Source organism: Pristis pectinata, chromosome 9 (genome assembly GCF_009764475.1).
Source record: "Pristis pectinata isolate sPriPec2 chromosome 9, sPriPec2.1.pri, whole genome shotgun sequence".
NCBI classification, from domain to species: Eukaryota; Metazoa; Chordata; class Chondrichthyes; order Rhinopristiformes; family Pristidae; genus Pristis; species Pristis pectinata.
Genome location: NC_067413.1, coordinates 44,854,579 through 44,874,628, shown reverse-complemented (window position 1 = coordinate 44,874,628; position 20,050 = coordinate 44,854,579). Strand labels below are relative to the sequence as shown.

At 40.4% G+C, this 20,050-nt stretch overlaps 1 protein-coding gene across 4 annotated transcripts in view; it reads right to left on the bottom strand.

Annotated features, from left to right (window-relative positions):
• The window catches only part of LOC127574050 (coiled-coil domain-containing protein 102A-like), a 354,834-nt gene that overhangs the window by 293,710 nt on the left and 41,074 nt on the right, over positions 1-20,050 (bottom strand). For all 4 annotated transcript variants that reach the window (XM_052022652.1, XM_052022651.1, XM_052022650.1 and 1 more), the window contains exon 2: positions 15,041-15,708. In XM_052022652.1, coding sequence (XP_051878612.1) covers positions 15,041-15,646 — 606 coding nt within the window. In that variant the 5' untranslated portion in view covers positions 15,647-15,708. The remainder of the gene's footprint in view (positions 1-15,040; positions 15,709-20,050) is intronic.

The window sequence follows — 20,050 nt, the reverse complement described above, 5'->3', positions numbered from 1 at the left end:
TAGCGTGGTCTGACCAATGGAGCTGAGTGTACTTAGAATTTCAATGTAGGGTTGTTAGCATGAGAGAGGAAACTGGTACTGGTTCACTTATCTTTTCAGTGGATTTGAATGAATTTACCGAGACATTGTTGGTTTTATCTTTCTAGTCTAGGTGCCTTCTACAGTCCAACTTTCAGAAGTATTTTGGAGGGCAGGATTCACTGCTGCCCCGTAGACCATGAGCTTTGTGTCAGGTCTGTGGTCTTGATCTTCAAATACACTTTTCCTCAGGCAACTTCAAAGGTTCTGCAGACACTTTGAGGCTGATGGTGAGTTTTATCATCAATATTCATCTTTGCTGAGATTGGCTCCCAAGATAAAAGTGGCTCACATTTTCTAAGGTCAAGCTGTGAACTTTTATTGTCAGGGGCAGTGCGGTGCAGTAGGGGCAGGTTGATAGAGGAACCTTTCTCTTACGTATCATCTTGTACATCAGTGAACAAGTTGACAATACAGCTCGGCCTCCAAGTGCGCACAAAACCTGATGCTGTCCACATGCTATAAGCCTGACTACTGAGCTGGGGTGATCTTGAATCTGGAGTGTAGTTAGCCTTAAGTTGAATAGTTTACCATTAGTTCTGAAGGTTAGTTCCATCCAGCGGGAAGTTAGTTGGAAGTGAGGTGCAGCAGTTCAATGAGAGCTATTGAAGAAAGTAAGTAATGGCACTGGGGAGTAGATCTGAATAGTGAATAAAGTTGAAAGTGTCTGACAGACTCAGAGCAGTCTATAAAGTGAGCAGTGAGGCCACAAAGTGCTATGGAGCAACCTGGCACAGTATGAGGGTGATTGACCCTTTAAATGACATTTATAAATGTTGTTTGTTTGGTGAGTAAAACAACTATCAGACTCTGGACCGGTGATTTCAAAACCACACTGGAAGGCAAAGAGAAAGGCTTTGCACTACTGTTAACACCAAGGGATAATTATATGCCCTGAACAGCATTTCTAACGTTAACAAAAATCCATGCAGAAAGTCAGGGGTCAAATTTCCCACCAGGTGTTAAAGGATTCAAAGTGACTGGAATTCTATTTTATTCCAGATTAAACTGATTTTTTACTGGGTTTTATCAGTTGTAGTGTACATATGTGGGTGGCCATTGGCAGAATGGTGTTCTGCTCTGCCATGTTTGTCTACTTGATGTTCAGGTCCCAACTCTTTATCCCCGAGTGCCAGTAAATCTTGGAGTCTCCGTGAGCCTTTGATCACCTGCTTCTACCAGCATGGTAAGGCTCAATTTTCAAATAGGAGGCAAGTTCACAGCAGAGCATTTTCAATGCTGTGTGGCTAGATCCAGCCCTGAGTGGCCATAATAAAAGTGAGACCCACACCCTTGACTCTCTCAAAGCTATGGTTTGTGAATTTAATATACAAAAATACAAATAATTACAGTTTGTCTGATGAGAAAATGCTGGACAGGTTAAGTTTGCATGTTGGAGTGTCGAAGAATGAGAAAGGACTTAATTGATACATATAATCTTGATGCCCGCACCACCATTCAATGAGATCACAACTGATATAACTCTACAATGCTGCCAACTCCCAAGTAACCATTCACCCCCTGCTTATCACGAATAAATCTACCTCGTAGTTAAAAATATTCACAGATTCCACAATGCTTTAAAGAGAGTTGCAGAGAATCACAACCTTCTGTGAGAAAAAAAATTGCTTCATCTGTGTCTTGCATGGGAAAGCGCTCATTTTAACTCATATTTCTAGATTCTCCCAGAAGAAGAAATATCCTCTCCGCATCCACCCCGTCAAAAACTCTCAGGATCTTATATGTTTCAATTATGTCCCCTCTCACTCTTTGACACTCCAACTCATGCAAATCTAACCCGTCCAACCTTTCCTCATAAGACAACCTGTCCGTTCCAGATATCAGTCTAGTAAATCTTCTCTGAAATGTTTTCAATGCATTTACTTCTTTACTTAAATGAGACCAAGACTATACATGTTATTTCATATGATCTCACCAATCCCTATGTAACTGAAGCATAACTTCAAGTTCAATGTTCAATTTCCTTTGCAATAAACAACAATTCTGTTAGCTTTTCTGATTTTTGCCAGACCCATATAAGAGCCATTCACAAAACATGCACAAGGACACACAGATCATTCTGCACCTCAGAGTTCTGAAATCTCTCACCACTTACAAATTATTTATTTTTCTTGCCAAACAGACAATTTCAGTTTTACCCACATTCTACTCCATTTGCCTCCTTGTATCATCCTCAAAACTTACTCCCTAACCTATCTTTGTATCACCAACAAATTTAGCAATCTTACTCTCAGTGCCTCCACCCGTCACTTATATAAATTGTAAAATGTTGAGGCCCCAGCAGTGATCCATGATTCTTTACATCTGGCCAACCAGAAAAGACCCACTATGCCTACCTGGTGTTTCCTGTTAGCCAGCAAGTTTTCTACCAAAGTTACCTCCTGCACCATGAGCCTTAATTTTCCACAATAACCTTTCTTGTGGCACCTTATCAAGTGCCTTCTGGAAATCTAAGTATAGTGCTTGATTTTTCCCTAAGTGCTCTGCTGGAACATCTTTAATAATACTTTCCAACATTCTTCCCATGATAGATATCAAGCTAACAGCTCTATAGTTTCCTGCTTGCTGTTTCTCTCTCTTTCGAATAAAGGAGTTACATTCATTATATTCCAACCTTTCAGAACTTACCCCAAAATTAAAGAATTTTGAAAAATAAAAGCCAATGCATCAACTATCTCATTAGCCACTTCTTTTAAGACCCGAACAGAAAAAAAACATAGCTTAAACTCACAAGAAATCAGATGTCTATATTGGCATGAAGAAACATTATGTGTTGTTGGTAAATTGAAAAGGCAGATTTAATGCTAATTCATGAGTAGCTGATGCAATGCACAAGTCAAAACAATCATTCACATCTGAGCTGTAGACACAGCAGTATTTGGTTGCTGAAACCCAGTGACAGAACCAACCAAGTTTAAAAGCATGTCATTAAAAAATTACCACGTCTGCAGACTTCATAGCTAGACTGCAGACGTTCCATCACTTTCAGCTGGTTGTCATCAATGTCAATTTTTTTTCCCAAATGACTGCATTTTTTTTATAAACAAGCAGCAATTTGGCTGTAACCTCCTTTAATGAGTACACAGGCTGATCGTTTGGCTTTGGAATCATTCTATCAAAGAGTAGCCATTGTATAGATCTGGCTATGTGATGCCAAGACAGGAGCAAATGATTACAAATTGCGCATGATAAAGAAAGATAGAGGGAGGTTAGAAAAGAAAAATAAAAAATACTAGTGTGAAATTAAGCTGTATAGAAAAGTCCAATGGAACATTTAAATAAAGTATAAGAAATCCTATTAATAAGATCTTATTAAAAATCGTGTTCATAAAGCTGATGTTCATGCGACTGACTGATGTTAAGGGTTTTTTTGAGAGATCACTGAGAACGTTAATTCAGGAACTGACAGGGACAGGATCATTACAGTGTGTATAATTCAGTGGCACAGATACCCAGAACTCAGTCTCCAATGAGATTTTGCACATGTATTTGGTATATATTGGGAGACCAAGGCTTTTATCTGCCTTCCTGCTTTCCAAGTGCAACAAATCAGCAAAGCACAGCCAGATTGAATCTTAGCAAGATTCAGGAAGAGCACAAAGGTTGCAGAACAGCAATGCAACCCTTAGCTCTGCAGAGAGCTCAGCTTCTCAGCAGAGTGATAGAATTACTAGCGTGCAGCAAATCAAACATGAGACATTCCAGCTTAACTGCATATCTAAACTGAAGTACCAACCTTCCAAACAGAAAGGCAGAGAAGTAGCCATTTCAGATGTACCTACTGGCTCTGCCTTAGAAGAGCTGCCCCAGAAGGTCGGCACTTGCACTTCCCTTAATAGTTTAGGAAAATAATGTAGCCTACTGATGCCTAAGAATTATCCCATCAGCGAACAGCTCTCATTTTTCTAAACTGTTCATTAGTGTAAGAGTGCAACCAAGCAATCAAGAGAGCAGTAAATGCAGATCCAAATTTTCACCAAGATATTTTCTAACAAAAAAAATTAACAGACGAAAGCATCCCTTTTCCAGTGTAATGTAACTGGAGAAAATAACGGCACGTCATTTGTAATTTAATGTAAATAAATGTTATTAAAAATGTTCCACCAAGTGTAAAATTAGAGAAGCGCCCACAGCACCATAACATTGCTTGCACCAAAGTTGTTAAACTAAAAGTCCGTTGCTTGTTCTGTGATGCAGAGCTGGGGAATGTATTGAAGACAATGCTACAGGCATTCAACCTTCCTTGGATTAGTAAGAGAAAATAAGCCACAGTTATTGGTTCAACTGCTATCAAGTGGTTCCAACTGAAATTCACACTTGATGTCAGATGAGAACAAAAATGGATCCAGTTATAATGCCCCTCATGTTCAAACACAAATAATAGTTATAGCGTGTTAAAGATGAGCAAGTACTCATTAAACTATAACTTAGAACGAAGCATAAATATAATTATTGGTGAAAGCAAATTGCAAATTATGTTCATTGTCACGTCATTCAAGGAGCAACCCTCTCTATTGCTATCACCAGCAAACAAATAAAACAAATGAAACTGTCCATTACAATGCCAAAACCATTCATATAAATAGAATACAAAAGAGATCCTGCATAGACATCACCCAGATTCTATCATCCCCAACTCTTCAAAAAAAGTTACTTTATGCGCCCATATTCCCTTCTACAGCCACATTTCTTTCATAAAGTACTACTCAATTTTCATATTACTTTATCAAATTCCTTCTGAAAATCAAAATCCATTGCTTTTCCTTTATTCACTCTTCAATTTCTTCCAAAAGTTCAATTCAATCAGCCATTTAACTTGTTCTTTTAATTCATGTTAAATTTATGTTAACCATCCCAGACTAAACCAATTTTGGGCACTGCATTCAGCGCACATGCTGTGATCTCTTCTACACTGGAGAAACCAAGTGCAGATTGGATGACACCTTGCAGAACACCTCCCTTCAGTCACAAGGGCGACCTTGGGCTTCCCAACACGTTACTTTAATTCTTTATTCCACTCCAACTCTGATCTCTGTGTCTTTGGCCTCCAACACTGTTCAAACAATGTCCAACCTAAGCTCAAGGAATAGCACCTCATTTTCCATCTAAGCACATTGCAGCCCTCAGGATCCATAAATGAATTCAATAATTTCAAGCAACCAACCTTTCTTGTCTTGTCAGAACTGTCCTGTCCTGATGTTAGGTTATCCACCTTTATTAGTAATTCAGTTTTTCTCTTGCCACAAATGCTGCCTTATGTGTTGGGTATTTCCAACATTCTCTTATATTTCAGATTTCCAGCTGTATTCTGTATCACACAGAACATGTTCCTTTGTTTCTTCTCTCTCCAACCACTGGCACCAGGATCAATTACCTCGACAATCTTGGCCTCCACCCTACCATAGATATTCCCTCTCTACCTCTCCCATCTGCACAATTTAAATCCCACTTGTTTTCTAACTTATCCAGTTCTGATGAAGGGTCACTGACCTAAAACATTGACTCTGTTTCTCACTCCACAGATACTGCCCCTCCTGCTGGGTTTACAGCATGCTTTGTTCCAAATAAACCCATACCTTGGTAACTATAACTCTTCCTAAATGTTCAGAAGTCATTTCGAATCACGGATTTGAAATTCTCCAAGAATTTCACCTGCCTGCCGTTGTAGTTCCAATGGAGACTGTTGGATCTCCTATGGATTTTCGAATTTTTATTCACAGTCTCACATTTTCAGAGCTGTACAACACAAAGTACAACCCAATTAAATTTCAATCTGTATTACAGAACAATCTCTTTGAAACAGCAGAATATCAAGCACTAGTCTATGAAGATGAAAGAAACTGTTTATAACAATTCAACAGAATCAGAAAGGAAAAGTTTTGATCTATTTAACTAAAATATTAAATTTAAATATGAATATTAAATTAAAGACGACATGATTAGAAACTTGACCTATTTGCAACCCTTTTCACCGTGTAAATTGTACATAAAAGTAAACTGGTGTTTTTGGAGTGATTGTTCCCATTTGACGTTGAAGCCTCACTCATCAGGAAATTGTACCAAGCACTTCCTCTCACAATTCACACTAACACCACTGTCATTTCCCTGTCACATTTCCCACGTGACATCTCTAATCTGTGTGGTGGCCATAGGATCAAAAGATCATAGTTTGCCATTTTTGTTCTTAGCTCACAGTTGGCTGAGGAGCCTATCAGGCTAGAAGTAGTGAACAATGCACAATTTGGAGCAGCTCCCCATAGGGTATCATTTTTATGCATTAATAAAACATCCCCTGTAATGTTTATTTAAATAGAACTTGTTGCCAGCAGTTCTCAGCACAGATTGAGGCTCTGTGAACTGATAGCTGCAGTTCACAGTCACTTGATATGCAAGGCCAATGCTGCTATTGATCGCAGGGAGTTATAAACCACCTGTGTTCAATGTAGGTGATCGCGCTCAGGGAGCGGACTCCTTGGGAAGCACCAGTACATCCCACCATTTGCACCCCCTACCTGTTTAGTCTCATCTCCATGGCAGTCCAGGCGTCACCATGCAAATTATTTACTGCTACCAACCTAGCCAACATCCGTTAGGGTGAAACTTGTAGCTCAGCTTTAATGCTTCTTAAAGGGACTAAACTATGATAATAATTTCTTAAATCAAGGATGTTTTTTTTAGGTGAACTGCAGATTTGGCACTGGTGCTAAATGTAGCACCACTTAGCATACCAAAGATGGGGGAAATCCAACTTCCAGTCAAAAATTTCTATATCTTTTTGGAAAAGAATAGATAGATTGGCAAAGATAGAGTGGACAGCCAGCACTTTTTTCCTAGGGCGGCAATGGTCAATACCAGAGGACATCCATTTAAGGTGAGAGGAGGAAAGTTTAGGGGAGTTGTCAGAGGTAGGTTTTTCACACAGAGTGGTGGGTGCCTGAAACGCATTACCGAGGATGGTGGTAGAGGCTGATACAATAAGGACATTTAAAACACTCTTAAATAGGCACATGAATGTAAGAAAAATGGAGGGTTATGAGCTGTAAAGGAGGAAAGGGTTAAACTGATCGTGAAGCAGGTTTATATAGGTCAGCACAACATCGTGGGCTAAAGGGCCTGTACTGTGCTGTACTGTTCTATGTTCTAATACAAAATTTAAATTGGCAAATCCTTCCTATCTTCAAGCTTTCATTTGCTTTTAATTTTAATGTTAACATAATTGAATTATGATATATGCCTCGAAATTTCTATCTGGTTGGCAGTGCTAAACAAGCCACATTGTCTCACTAGCACCTTTATTCTGTCACCAAGTTTTATTCCAATGGTTTCATTGGAATGAATATGAGAGGCAGAGTGCTATATGGTGACAGAACAATTTAGTGCTACTGGCTGGGTATGTTTTTTGAGAGAAAGCAACATAACACAAGGAATATTTAGGATATACAGCACAGAAACAGACCATTCAGCCCAACTATTCCATGCTGGATTTTAAGTTCCACTCACCCCTCCTCCCATCTTTCCTCATCTAAATCTATCAGATTAACTCTCTTCCTCTCTTTCTCATAAACTTCCCTGAAATGTATCTATATTATTTACTTCAATCACATTCCTCATTATGGCTAGGAGTTTTCTAGGGAATACTCTGGCTCTACCACTATAATTCTGATAACAGGTCTTTAATATGAAATATTAACTTTGTTTCTCTTTCCACAGATGCCGCCTGACATGCTGTCTGTTTCTAGCATTTGCTATTTTTAATTCAGATTTCCAACATCTGCAGTTTTTTATTATTTTCTAGCACCACAATTGTCAGCTAAGGTGGAAATCTCTTTTATGGGTTTTTAGAATGGTTTTTAAGTACTTTAATACTGATTGCTAGTCCCTTCACTCAGATTTGTACACTTACAGCAGAATGGGTGAAAGGAAAATCACTATGTGGTCCCTAGACATGAGTAATTTATTGTTCCAATTTCATCACATACTCTACTGTCTGTATTATTGTATTGTATTATCGACATTACTGTTTATGCACTTACCATACTATAAACAAAGCTTGTAGCACAGAGTGAGAAACTAAAAAGATTATAAGCAGGATAAACATCTAAAAATGCTGCCTCAGGTAGAAGTGGAGCCTATGTATTATGTGATATATAAGCAAAGGTTGCAGAGGCATGTGCAAATAGAACCATTTCCCTTTAAAGTAGGATATTGTCAGGAATCAGGTGTAATGCAGTTGTGCAGAGGACAGAAGCTGGTCACTCCAGGACCAATGTTGTTCTCTGACATCTGAGAGTGCTCTTATGGGCAGATGGGACTTCAAAATAAGGTTGTGCTATTTGCATGTAATTTAGTATAAACAGAGGACCAAATCAGTCACTGACCTGAAGCAAGTTATTATGAAAACCACTCTCGCATAAATCATAAGCAGAGTGTTAATGGACTAACAACCCTTTATGGTGAAGGTAACCACTATGAAAAAACAGATGCGTGGGAATGCCACCACTTGCAGGTTCCCCTTCATCGGTCAGGGCATTGAGTATAAAAGTTGGCAAGTCATGTTGCAGCAGTATAAAACTTTGGTTAGGCCACATTTGGAGTATTGTGTGCAGTTCTGGTCGCCACAATATAGGAAGGAGGCAGAGGCTTTGGAAATGGTGCAGAGAGCTTCACCAGGACGTTGCCTGCATTAGAGCATGTTAGCTATAAGGAGAGGCTGGACAAATTTGAATTGTTTTCTCTAAAGTGTCAGAGGCTGAGAAGCAACCTGGCAGAAGTATATAAAATTATGACAGGGTATCTATACAGGATAGATAGTCAGTTTTTTTTCCAGGGTGTATATGTCAAATACTATAGGACACAGGTTTAAGGTGAGAGAGGGAAAGTTTAAAGGAGATTTACGAGGCAAGTCTTTTTAAACAGAGAGTGAATGCACTGCCAGGGGTGGTGTAAAAACAAATATGATAGCAACACTTAAGAGGCATTTAGATGGACAAATGAACAGGCAGGGAATAGAGGGAAACAGACTACGTTCTTTAGTTATTTAGTGTTTTGGTGCTTTAGATGGGATTAGTTATATTGGCATCATGGTCAGCACAGATTTGGTGGGCCGAAGGGCCTGCTCCTGTGCTGCACTGCTCTATGTTCACTGTTCTATGTTCAAGTCGTACATCATCAAGTATATCATCTGTCTTCTATCGCCACTGGGTCTAAATTCCTTACCCAACAGCACTTTAGGAATACCTTCAAAAGAAGAACTGCAGCTGTTCATGAAAGAGACTACCTACCACCTTATCAAGCGCAAATATAGACAGGCAATAAATGTTGGCCTTACCAGCAACTTCATGGCATTCCCAAGTCATTCAACAAGTATATCAAGAGCAAGGGGGTGGCTAAGGAAAGAGAGGATCCCCTGAGGAACCAAAGGAGTAACTCATGAGTGGAGCACAGGCCCTAAATGAATACTTCTCCTCTGTATTCACCAAGGAGAAACACATGGAAGGTAGTGAGTACGGGGTGGGGGGGGGGGGGGGGGGGGGGGGCGGTGGTGATACATAGATAATTTGGAGCTGGTCAGTATTAAGGAGGAGGTGTTGGGGGTCATGGGACATATAAGGGTTGATAAATCCCCAGGGCTGTATGAGATCTATCCCAGGTTGCTTTGGGAAGCGAGGGAGGAGGTAGATGGAGCCCTGACAAAAATATTTGCATCTTCATTAGCCACAGATAAGATGCCAGGAGGGTAGCTAATGCTGTTTATTCAAGAAGTACTGCAAACTTAAGCCAGGTAACTATAGGTCGCTGATTGGGAAATTATTGGAGAAAATCCCTGATCAGACAAGGCCTGATCAGAGATTGTCAACATCAATTTGTGTGGGAGAAATCCTGCCTTACCATTTTGATTGTTTTTTTGAGAAGGTATCTACAAAGATTGATGAAGGCAGCATGTGGACGTTGCCTATATGGACTTTAGTAAGGCATTTGACATGGTAGATTGGTCCCGAAGGTTATGGCACATGGATTCCAAGGCAAGCTGGCTAATTGGATCCAAAACTGGCATGGTGAAAGGAGGCAGAGAGTAGAGACTAGTGGTGATTTTCTTATTGGAAGTCTGTAACCATAGGGATTGATGCTGTGACCTGCGCTTGTGATATATAATAACGACATGGATATAACTGAGGTTCCCACATGCTTTAAGAAGACCACTATCATCCAGAACCAAAGAAAAACAAGGTAAGTGCCTTAATGACAACTGCCCAGTGGCTCTGACATCCACCATCATGAAATGTTTCATGAGGCAGGTCACGGCACATATTAACTCCAGCCTCCCAAAGAACCTTGACCCACTGCAATTCACCTACCACCAAAACAGGTCTATGGCAGACGCCATCTCCCTGGCCCTACACTCATCCCTGGAGCATCTGGACAATAAAGACACTTACATTAGACTATTGTTTATTGACTACAGCTCCGCCTTCAATACTATAATTCCAAGCAAATTCATCACCAAACTCCGAGACCTGGGACTCATCACCTCCCTTTCCAACTGGATCCTTGACTTCCTGACCAACAGACCGCAATCAGTAAGGATAGGCAGCAACACCTCCAGCACGATTATCCTCAACACTGGTGCCCCACAAGGCTGTGTCCTCAGCCCCCTATTCTACTCCCGATACACTCATAACTGTGTGGCCAGATTCTGCTCTAACTCCATCTACAAGTTTTGCATATGATACCACCGGAGTGGTCCGGATCTCAAATAATGATGCGTCAGAGTACAGGAAGGAAATAGAAAGCTTAGTAACATGGTGTCATGACAACAACCTTTCCTTCAAAGTCCGCAAAACAAAAGAGCTTACCATTGACTTCAGGAAGGGGGTGGTGCACATGCTCCTGTCTACATCAATGGTGCTGAGGTCAAGAGGGTTGAGAGCTTCCAGTTCCTAGAAGTGAACATCACCAATAGCCTGTCCTGGTCCAACCATGTAGATGCCATGGCCAAGAAAGCTCACCAGCGCCTCTACTTCCTCAAAAGGCTAAAGAAATTTGGCATGTCCCCTTTGACACTCACCAATTTTTATCGCTGCACCGTAGAAAGCATCCTAGCTGGATGCATCACGGCTCAGTATGGCAACTGCTCTGCCCACAAGAAACTGCAAAGAGTTGTGGATATAGCTCAGCATATCACAGAAACCAGCCTCCCCTCCATGGACTCTGTCAATACTTCTCAATGCCTTGTTAAAGCAACCAGCATAATCAAAGACTTCACCCACCACGGACATTCTCTCTTCTCGTTTCTCCAATCGGGCAGAAGATGTAAAAGTCTGAAAGCATGTACCACCAGGCTCAAGAACAGATTCTATCCTGCTGTTATAAGACTATTGAATGGTTCCCTAGTACGATAAGATGGATTCTTGACCTCACAATCTTCCCCGTTATGACCTTGCATGTTATTGTCTACTTGCACTGCACTTTCTCTACAGCTGTTACACTTTATTCTGTTATTGTTTTACCTTGTACTACCTCAATGCACTATATAATGAATTGATCTGTATAACAGTATGCAAGGCAAGTTTTTCCCTGTACCTCAGCACATGTGACAATATACCAATTCCAATTCCATGAATGCAGGAATTATGATTAGTAAGTTTGTAGATGACATGAAAGATGGTGGCATTATTGATAGTGAGGAAAGTTGTCTAAGGCCACAGCAAGATGTAGGTCAGATAGGAAACTGAGAGGAGCATTGGCAGGTGGAACTTTATCCCATCAAGTACAAGGTGTTGCAGTTTGGGAAGTCAAATAGGGGTGGGACATATACAGTAAATGGTAAGGCACTAAGGAATGTTGATGAACAGAGAGACCTTCATTCCCTGAAAGTGGCAACCCATGGTGGTGAAGAAGGCATATGGGGCTTGCTTCATAATAAGTCAGGGCATAGAATATAAAAGTGGGGATGTTTATATTCACAAGGACATTGCTTGATTTGGAGGACTTTAGTTATGGGGAGATATTGGATAGGCTGGGCTTGTTTTCCCTGGAGTGAAGGAGGCTGAGAGGTGACTTGAAAGAAGTATATAAAATTATAGGGTAGTCAGCATCTTTTTTTCCATGGTAGGGGTGTCTAAAACAAGAGTGCAAAGGTTTAAGGTGAGAGGAAGGAGTTGCAAAAGGGATTTGTGATGAAAGTTTTTTTTTTCACATAGAAAGTGGTTGATATTGGGAACTCACTACCAGAGGAGGTAGTGGAGTCAGGTACAATCAGTATGTTTAAGAGCTATTTAGATGGGCACTTAAATAGGTAAGACATAGAAGAATACGGAGCTAATACAGGCAGATGGAATTTGTGTATATGAGCAAAAAGGTCAGCACAGATGTGGTGGGCAAAGGGCCCATCTCTATGCTCTACAACACTATGACTCCATGAAAAATATACTTCACAAGAAATTTCCTGGCTAAGCTGTATTTGCCACAAGATCCATATATGAAGGTAAATTTGTATTATCCCCTCAGTAATGATAGAAGGGCTATTTTTATCATGTTGTATGTGTAAGAAGCCTTTTAGTTGATCACAAAGAGAATTTAGTCTCCTGTGTAACTGCCTGCTTTTAGAGTCATAGAATAATAAGGAATGGAAACAGGCCCTTTGCCCCAACTCATCTATGCCTACCAAGATGTCCATCTAAGCTAATCCCATTCGCCCGTGTTTGGCCCATATCCCTCTAAACCTTTCCCATCCATGTACCTGTACAGGTGTCATTTAAATGTTGTTATTGTACCTGCCTCTGGCAGCTCACTCCATATACACACCGCCCTCTGCATGAAGAAGTTGCCCCTCAAATCCCTTTTAAAACTTTCCCCTCTCATCTTAAACCTATGCCCTCTAGTTTTTGATTCTCTTTCCCTCAGAAAAAGACTGTGTGCATTCACCCTATCTATGCCCTTCAGGACTTTATACACCTCTATAAGGTCACCCCTCAGTCTCCCATGCTCCAAGGAATATAGTCCTAGCCTGCTGTACCTCTCCCTACAAATCAGGCCCTTGAGTCTAGGCAACATTCTCATAAATCTTCTTTGCAGTTTTTCCAGCTTAATGACGTCTTTCCTATAAAAGGGTAGCCAAAACTGTACCTAATACTCCAATTGCAGCCTCACCGATGTCTTGTCCAACTGAAAAATAACATCCCAACTCCTATACTCATTGCCCTGACTGATAAAGGCCAGCATGCCAAAAGCCTTCTTCACTACCCTGTCTACCTGTGATGCCACTTTCAGGGAATTATGCACTTCTATTCCTAGGTCCCTCTGTTCTACAACACTCCCCAGTGCCCTACCGTTCACTGTGAAATTTCTACCCTGGTTTGACTTCCCAAAATGCAACACCTCGCATTTATCTGGATTGAACATCATTTGTCATTTTTCAGTCCACTCACCCAGCTGATCAGATCCCCTTGTAATTTTTGATAATTTTTTTCACTGTCGACAATATTTTGGTGTCATCTGCAAACTTACTAATCATGCCTTGCATATTCTTATCCAAGTCATTTATAGAAATGACAAACAACAATGGACCCAGCACAAATCCCTGAGGCACATCACTAGTCACACCACCAGTCCAAAAAACAACGTTCCACCATCACCCTCTGCTTTCTACCATCAAGCTAATTATGTATCCACTTAGCAAGCTCTCCCTGGATCCCATGCAATCTAACCTTCCAGACCAGCCTTCCATGCGGAGCCTTGTCAAAGGCTTTGCTAAAGTCCATTTAGACAACATCCACCGCCCTGCCCTCATCAATCTTCTTGGTTACCTCTTCAAAACACTCTAGCAGATTTGTGAGACACGATTTCCCACGCACAAAGCCGTGCTGTTATCCCTAATCCTTTTTTGTCTATCTAAATGCTAGTAGATCCTGTCCCTCAAAAACTTACCCACCGATGATATCAGCGTCATTGGCCTGTAGTTCCCTAGATTTTGTTTGCTGCTTGTCTTAGATAACGGTATAACATTAGCCACTCCCCAGTCTTTCAGAACTTCATCCGTGCCTAAAGATGACGCAAATATCTCTGCAAGGGCCTCCACAATTTCTTCCCTAGCTTCCCACAAGGTCTGAAGATGCACTTGGTCAGGCCCTGGGGACTTATCCACTTTAATGTGCCTTAGGCCCACAAATACCTCGTCTTTGATAATTCATATATGGTCCAAGACATCACAACTCATTTGCTTCAAAACCTTAGCTTCCATGATCTTCTCCACAGTATAAAGTGATGAAAAATATTCATTAAAAATCTCACCCATATCCTGTGCCTCCACACATAGATGGTCTTTCAGGAGACCTAATCTTTCCTTTGCCATCCTTTTACTCTTATTATACCTGTAGAATCTCTTGGGATTTTCCTCAACCTTGCCTGCCAGGTCCATCTCATGCCCTCTTTCTGCCCTCCAGATTTTCCTTTAAATGCACCTCTTATGTTTGGTCTAGGTACTATTGATTATCGTATATCATAAACTGTGTCACTGGTTACATTATTGAAGGTTAGTTCAGGTGTTTAGGCTGTGATGGACTGAGCTTCACAAGTCCCGGGTTCAATTTTAGATCTGTGCTGAGTAAGCAGATGCAAAACTACTCTAATTCCTTAGGCTAGAAAGTGCAAAATCAGTCACTGTTGCTGGCCTTATTTTCTTTTTAGTGATATTTGCTGGAAAAGGCATCTTAGTTGTAATTCGCCCACATCAAATAATTAGTCTCTGCTCACAGCCTGAGGTAATCTCTGTTTGTGGACAGAAATGCCAGGATGCTCAGAATAATAAAAGAGAGGAGGGAGGTTGGGACTAGTGGTGGTGGGTAGCTCAAAGCATTGCATTATATGTAGAATTAATTACTGTCATTTGTAAACATCATTGTATTGCTGCTGTATTAATGAGCAGAGCTTTTGTCTTCCTTACCTTCTTTGGTGAACCAGTGAATTTGTTTGGGGATGGTGGATTTTTATTATTTTTGACATCTTTGACAGGTTCCTGTTCTAGCGCATTGAGTTCATATTCCTCCAGTTTGACCAAAGCTGCTGATGGTGTTTCTGTTGATTTTGCATCCCTTCTCAGTTGCTCATTTTCATTTAACAGTTCCTGCTTTTCTCTCTTCATGGCAGCTAACTCCTTCACGACTGACTCCAGTTTCTGCCGCATCTGCCGTACTTCCTCACGGGCCTTGTTTCTTTCCGCCCTCACCTTGCTCCATTTCTCTCGCCAGTTAGCAGTGCAGTCTGACCACCAGCGCATGGTCTTTTCCATCTGAGCAGCCCTGGCCCGAACCTCTTCCAACTCCCGATGATATAATCCTTCAATGCTGTCCCAGTCACTGCATACATCCACATGCTTGGTCAGTTGCTGTGGTAAAGGAGATGGAGATGGGAAACTGTGAACTGATGAATCGGTGGTCAGCACAGATGGGTTGCTTTGTCCAGACTGACCATACAATTGTCTAGCTGGAGATTGTTGAGCTTTTGGGGTCTGTACCCCTTCTCCTCGTTTGGCAGTGGGGTTTGAGCTCATTATTTCTTTCTCAAAACTTTCAGCTTTTCTTCCACTTGCTAAAGTCTCTCATCTTCAATTTTCTGCAGAAAGAACAAAAGGAATAAAAGTATAACATTTACTTTACAGAACAAATGGCCTCTAAATTTATTTTGGATTAATATGCTATGCTTTCTTATCACTAGACAGCGTTCACTGAGATTTTAATCAAGCCCAGTCAAGTAGTAAGTCACAGCCTGCTGACCGTTCTCTTCAGTCCCTCCTCGACCATCAAGAACATTGTATAGACGGTGTCACTGTATTTTCTGAATGAGTTCCTTCTATCGCACAACTTGAAATTGCAAATGCAAAAGGAATTTGAAAGGAATGGTTGTGATTTTCAAAATTGTTGCCAGACCCTGACATCTTCTGGAGAGGGATCCTTTATAAATTCAACCCAATTCCAAGAATTCAAGACCATTTTTTTATAAATTAACAAAGCCCATTATAATCTCCTTCTACTAGCATTTAATCTCTGCTGCCTTCCATCCTATCAGAGACTTTCCCTTTTATTTCTTCTTTTGCTCATTCACCCATTTTCCCTGTCTCAGTACTGGCTTAAACATTGTTACCTTCTCTAACTTCTGCCTGTTCTGTGTGGTGAAAGGTCAGTGGCCTGAAACATTAAGTTTACTTTCTATTTTTATTGTACAAGGCACCGGAGTTGGACTCCAGTTGAAACTAAAGCATTATTATCTTCCGGTGGGTTTTTAATCCTATTAAGTAATTATACTGCAACCAACATCTGCTTCACAATGGAAAAGAACAGGACCATTATGTTGCAGGATAGGGGTGGGATTTAGGACTTAATGTATTTGGTGCTGGGCACCCATCCAGGATATGCACTGATTGCTTCTTTCTTGAAATACAGATCTGTAGTGCAGATAGAAGTTTACCAAGTGCATCAAGAAACCAGGGCAAACCCTTTACAAATGTACCACACCTCCATCTGTTGACCTCTGTATCAGAGGTGAAAGTGGGACCAGGCAATGGAGAACAAGGATACTAGCATTTAACTCACATGGAAGTTTCTTAGATTTCAATGACACTGCGCTATGAACAAGAGTTTTTGGAGTGATTTATATGGTGATTTGCATGTCCTTAATGGCAAGCAGGAAAGGAGTTGTTGTAAAAAATGTGTAGGTTCACAATCAACAAGTAAATGGAGGTGGTTCATGCAAAGAATTGATGGCAGTGCGGAGACTTAATACTAAAAGAAAGAATTTGGTCTCACAGTCACAGATGGCTCAATTACAGCATTACTGCTGTTGGGTTCTGTGCTCTCTCTTCTGAGAGAGATTTTCAGCCTCCATGTTGTGCCATCATCTGTCTTTCGCCTCTTCCTGCAGAAAGTCCACCACCATGGCTGGATTGTGAAGTTGTGGAGACACAACAGGACACCGGAGCTCCAGCCAGCACCTTGCAGGGATATAGAAATACCACTTCACAGCCCCAAGTCTTCTGCACTCAGACCTATCCAGGATCTGGATCTTCCAGAACCTTTATTGATGCTATTATTACTTGGTTATATTATCATATTACTTGGGTATAGTTTTCTTTTCTCTGCTTAGCTTCAGAGGTGTTTGTATGAATTGTTAACTGTGAGGAAAAAGGGTATCATTGGGCCCTCAAACAGCCATCCTGTCACTTATGCTTCATTCTAAATTTGCATGAATGCTCACCGGATGGAATATACAGTAAATGCCACAAAGTGCTAGAATATTACAGCTGGCCACGTGCTTGGAAGAAATTGATGCCAAATATTTCATTAGTTGTGCTCTAATGGAGTGAAAATGCTTTCTATCACTAAAATTACTAGGTCTGTCATGAATGCCACTTGAATGTAGCCTAATTTATAATTCTGTGAATCTTGCCACAGCTATCTAGTGGCCTTTGAGCAGGATCACACATTGAATTCTCTACTGTTCCAAATGTGAAATGTGGACCCATGTAACCATTCTTACAATCCTCCAGCAGCAACTGCTCTCCATCACCCTCTCCCCACCTCACAAAGATTCCGGTGATACCATGCTCAAGTTCTGGGACTAGTATTCAGAGACCTGGACTATGCCACTGAAGTTTAAATTGCACCATAGCAGGTGGAATTTAAATCTGAATTACTGCATAAATCTAGAATAAAAAGCTAGTGTTCACAATGACCAAAAAATGATTAGATTCTCAGTTTAGTGATGTTCTTCAGAGAACAAAATCTGCCATTCTTACCGGGTCTAACCTACATGTGATTCAGGCTGGAGAGATATGTGGTTGAAAATTAACTGACCCCTGGAATGGTCAAGTCAGCCACTCAAGGGCAATTAGGCATGGAGCTAACTAGTGATATCCACATATCATTGACAAATAAATAAAGAATATATGGCTACATATGTTGCTTTTGGCTGGGTTCTGCCAAAGTTACTCTACTTCTTTTCACATCACATGAACAGCCTCATATTGGACATACAGTCTGTCAATCCATTCAATGGTTTCCCGAGAAGCCAAGTGGAGAAATGAGGTTCATCTTACACCAGACCTTAATGGGATGGGTCATATGATATCTTTCATGGTTTGGAACTTATGGCCATGGTACCATTTTAGGTCATCCCACATCTTCCATTTGTGGAGCAGATGGGTACAGTGCCCACAGCCTGTGTGACTCTGCTGAGTGGGGAGGTTGAAACCAGACTTCTAATGTGGTTTAGTGATGAGATATTTTCTCCCTGGCATTAAATGTGTCCCACAGTTCCTTCCATCTGGAGAGTGTGATTATGCCTGTGGCACAGATGTTGGCAGCTGTATTCCCAGAATGACTGGTATTATTTTAAAAACTTTTGCATTGGTTTTACCAAGTAATTTCAAATGGGGAGGCTGGTGTTGCTCAGGACTTTCTTCACCAGTTGTTACAGAAAAGCAATAGAATTCCCATAGAATTTTACAGTTGGAAGCCCAGATATTCATTCCATGTAGTAATGTATGCACATTGAATTCCACTTCTGTAATTCATAGAACCAGATCTTAGAAGTCAAATTCAGTGCAAACAACCACATCACAGGTAGCTACCATGCACAGCAAAAAATGAAATTCTACTGTAGGATCTTTAGCAAACAGCTGAAACACCAAATGGGGCCATAGTTTATTGTCTTACCTGAATAAAAGCATAACAATGCTACAGAGCCCACAACCTTCTGATAATACTACAGTGCCCACAATCTTTCCACAAAGAAACTGCTACTAAATGAGCCAAAGCAACCAAGGCAATATAATAAACTCCACTTTAGATCTAAACATTGATTTTAAGATCCAATACTCCTTGGAGGGACTGTAGTTACAGAAATTGTGGAATAGTCCATGGATTTAGCTGATTAATTTAATGACCAGAAAATATCAGGATAGTCACCCAATTTTTCCCAATATGAACTCCTTTCAACACTTTACATAGGAAAGTTAATGCTGCAGTCATGCATTCTTAATAGTCATTTTCATATTACTATTGCACATTACATATGCTTGGACTCATGTGATGAATGGGTTATTTATATTCCATAACAGCCTCCTCCCACTCTAATTACCACTTCCCAATCAGCTCCCTCCATTCCTCGTTCCCTTACACATCCATCAAAACGTCCCTTAAATTTCTCAAATCTGCATCAAGCATCTCACATGATGTATTCCAAGTTATCACTACTTTCCGTACAAAGAAATTTCCTCCTAAATTATAGTGACCATTTTCACCCTATTAAATCCCTCCATAATTTTAATGACCACATGAGATGTCTTCTTAGTTGTCTCCTTTCCAACGAGTCTCACAAGTGATCAATCATATCTGACAGTCACATTGTTTTAATTCTGGTAACATCCTTACAATCTTTTCTGCACCTTTGTCCTTACTTCAGAATCCATTACTTGGTTCTCAACTTGCTGTCCAACCAAGGTTCAATAGAAACTTAAAATTATCTCATTTATATACACAAACTGTATTACCCTAGTCAACACTTTCTGATACTTCTTCAAAGAATTCCCTTTCTTCTCTATAAAGACTGGAATTATTGGAATGGTGTACTCTTAAAAAGAAACTGCAGCAAAGAAGTACAATTGAGTTACTGTATTGCGCAGAATTTGTAGTAATGTAAACTAGTTTCTGCCAATATGAGTGCATACACTGCAAATTAGTGATCTGTACTTGGTCAAGATAATTATGTATGGTCTGAAATTCAAGACCTTGAGCAGTTAATACAGTTATAATGATGCAATTTACTCAATCCTAATTTTAGTAGATTTCCTTTTCCTCTTTGACAAATTGATCTTTCAGCTGCAGTCTAAGGCAGTTTTTGTTTTTTTAATGAGACCTTCAATGGATCTCAAGACCAGGTAAAGCTGAATATTAGCTGA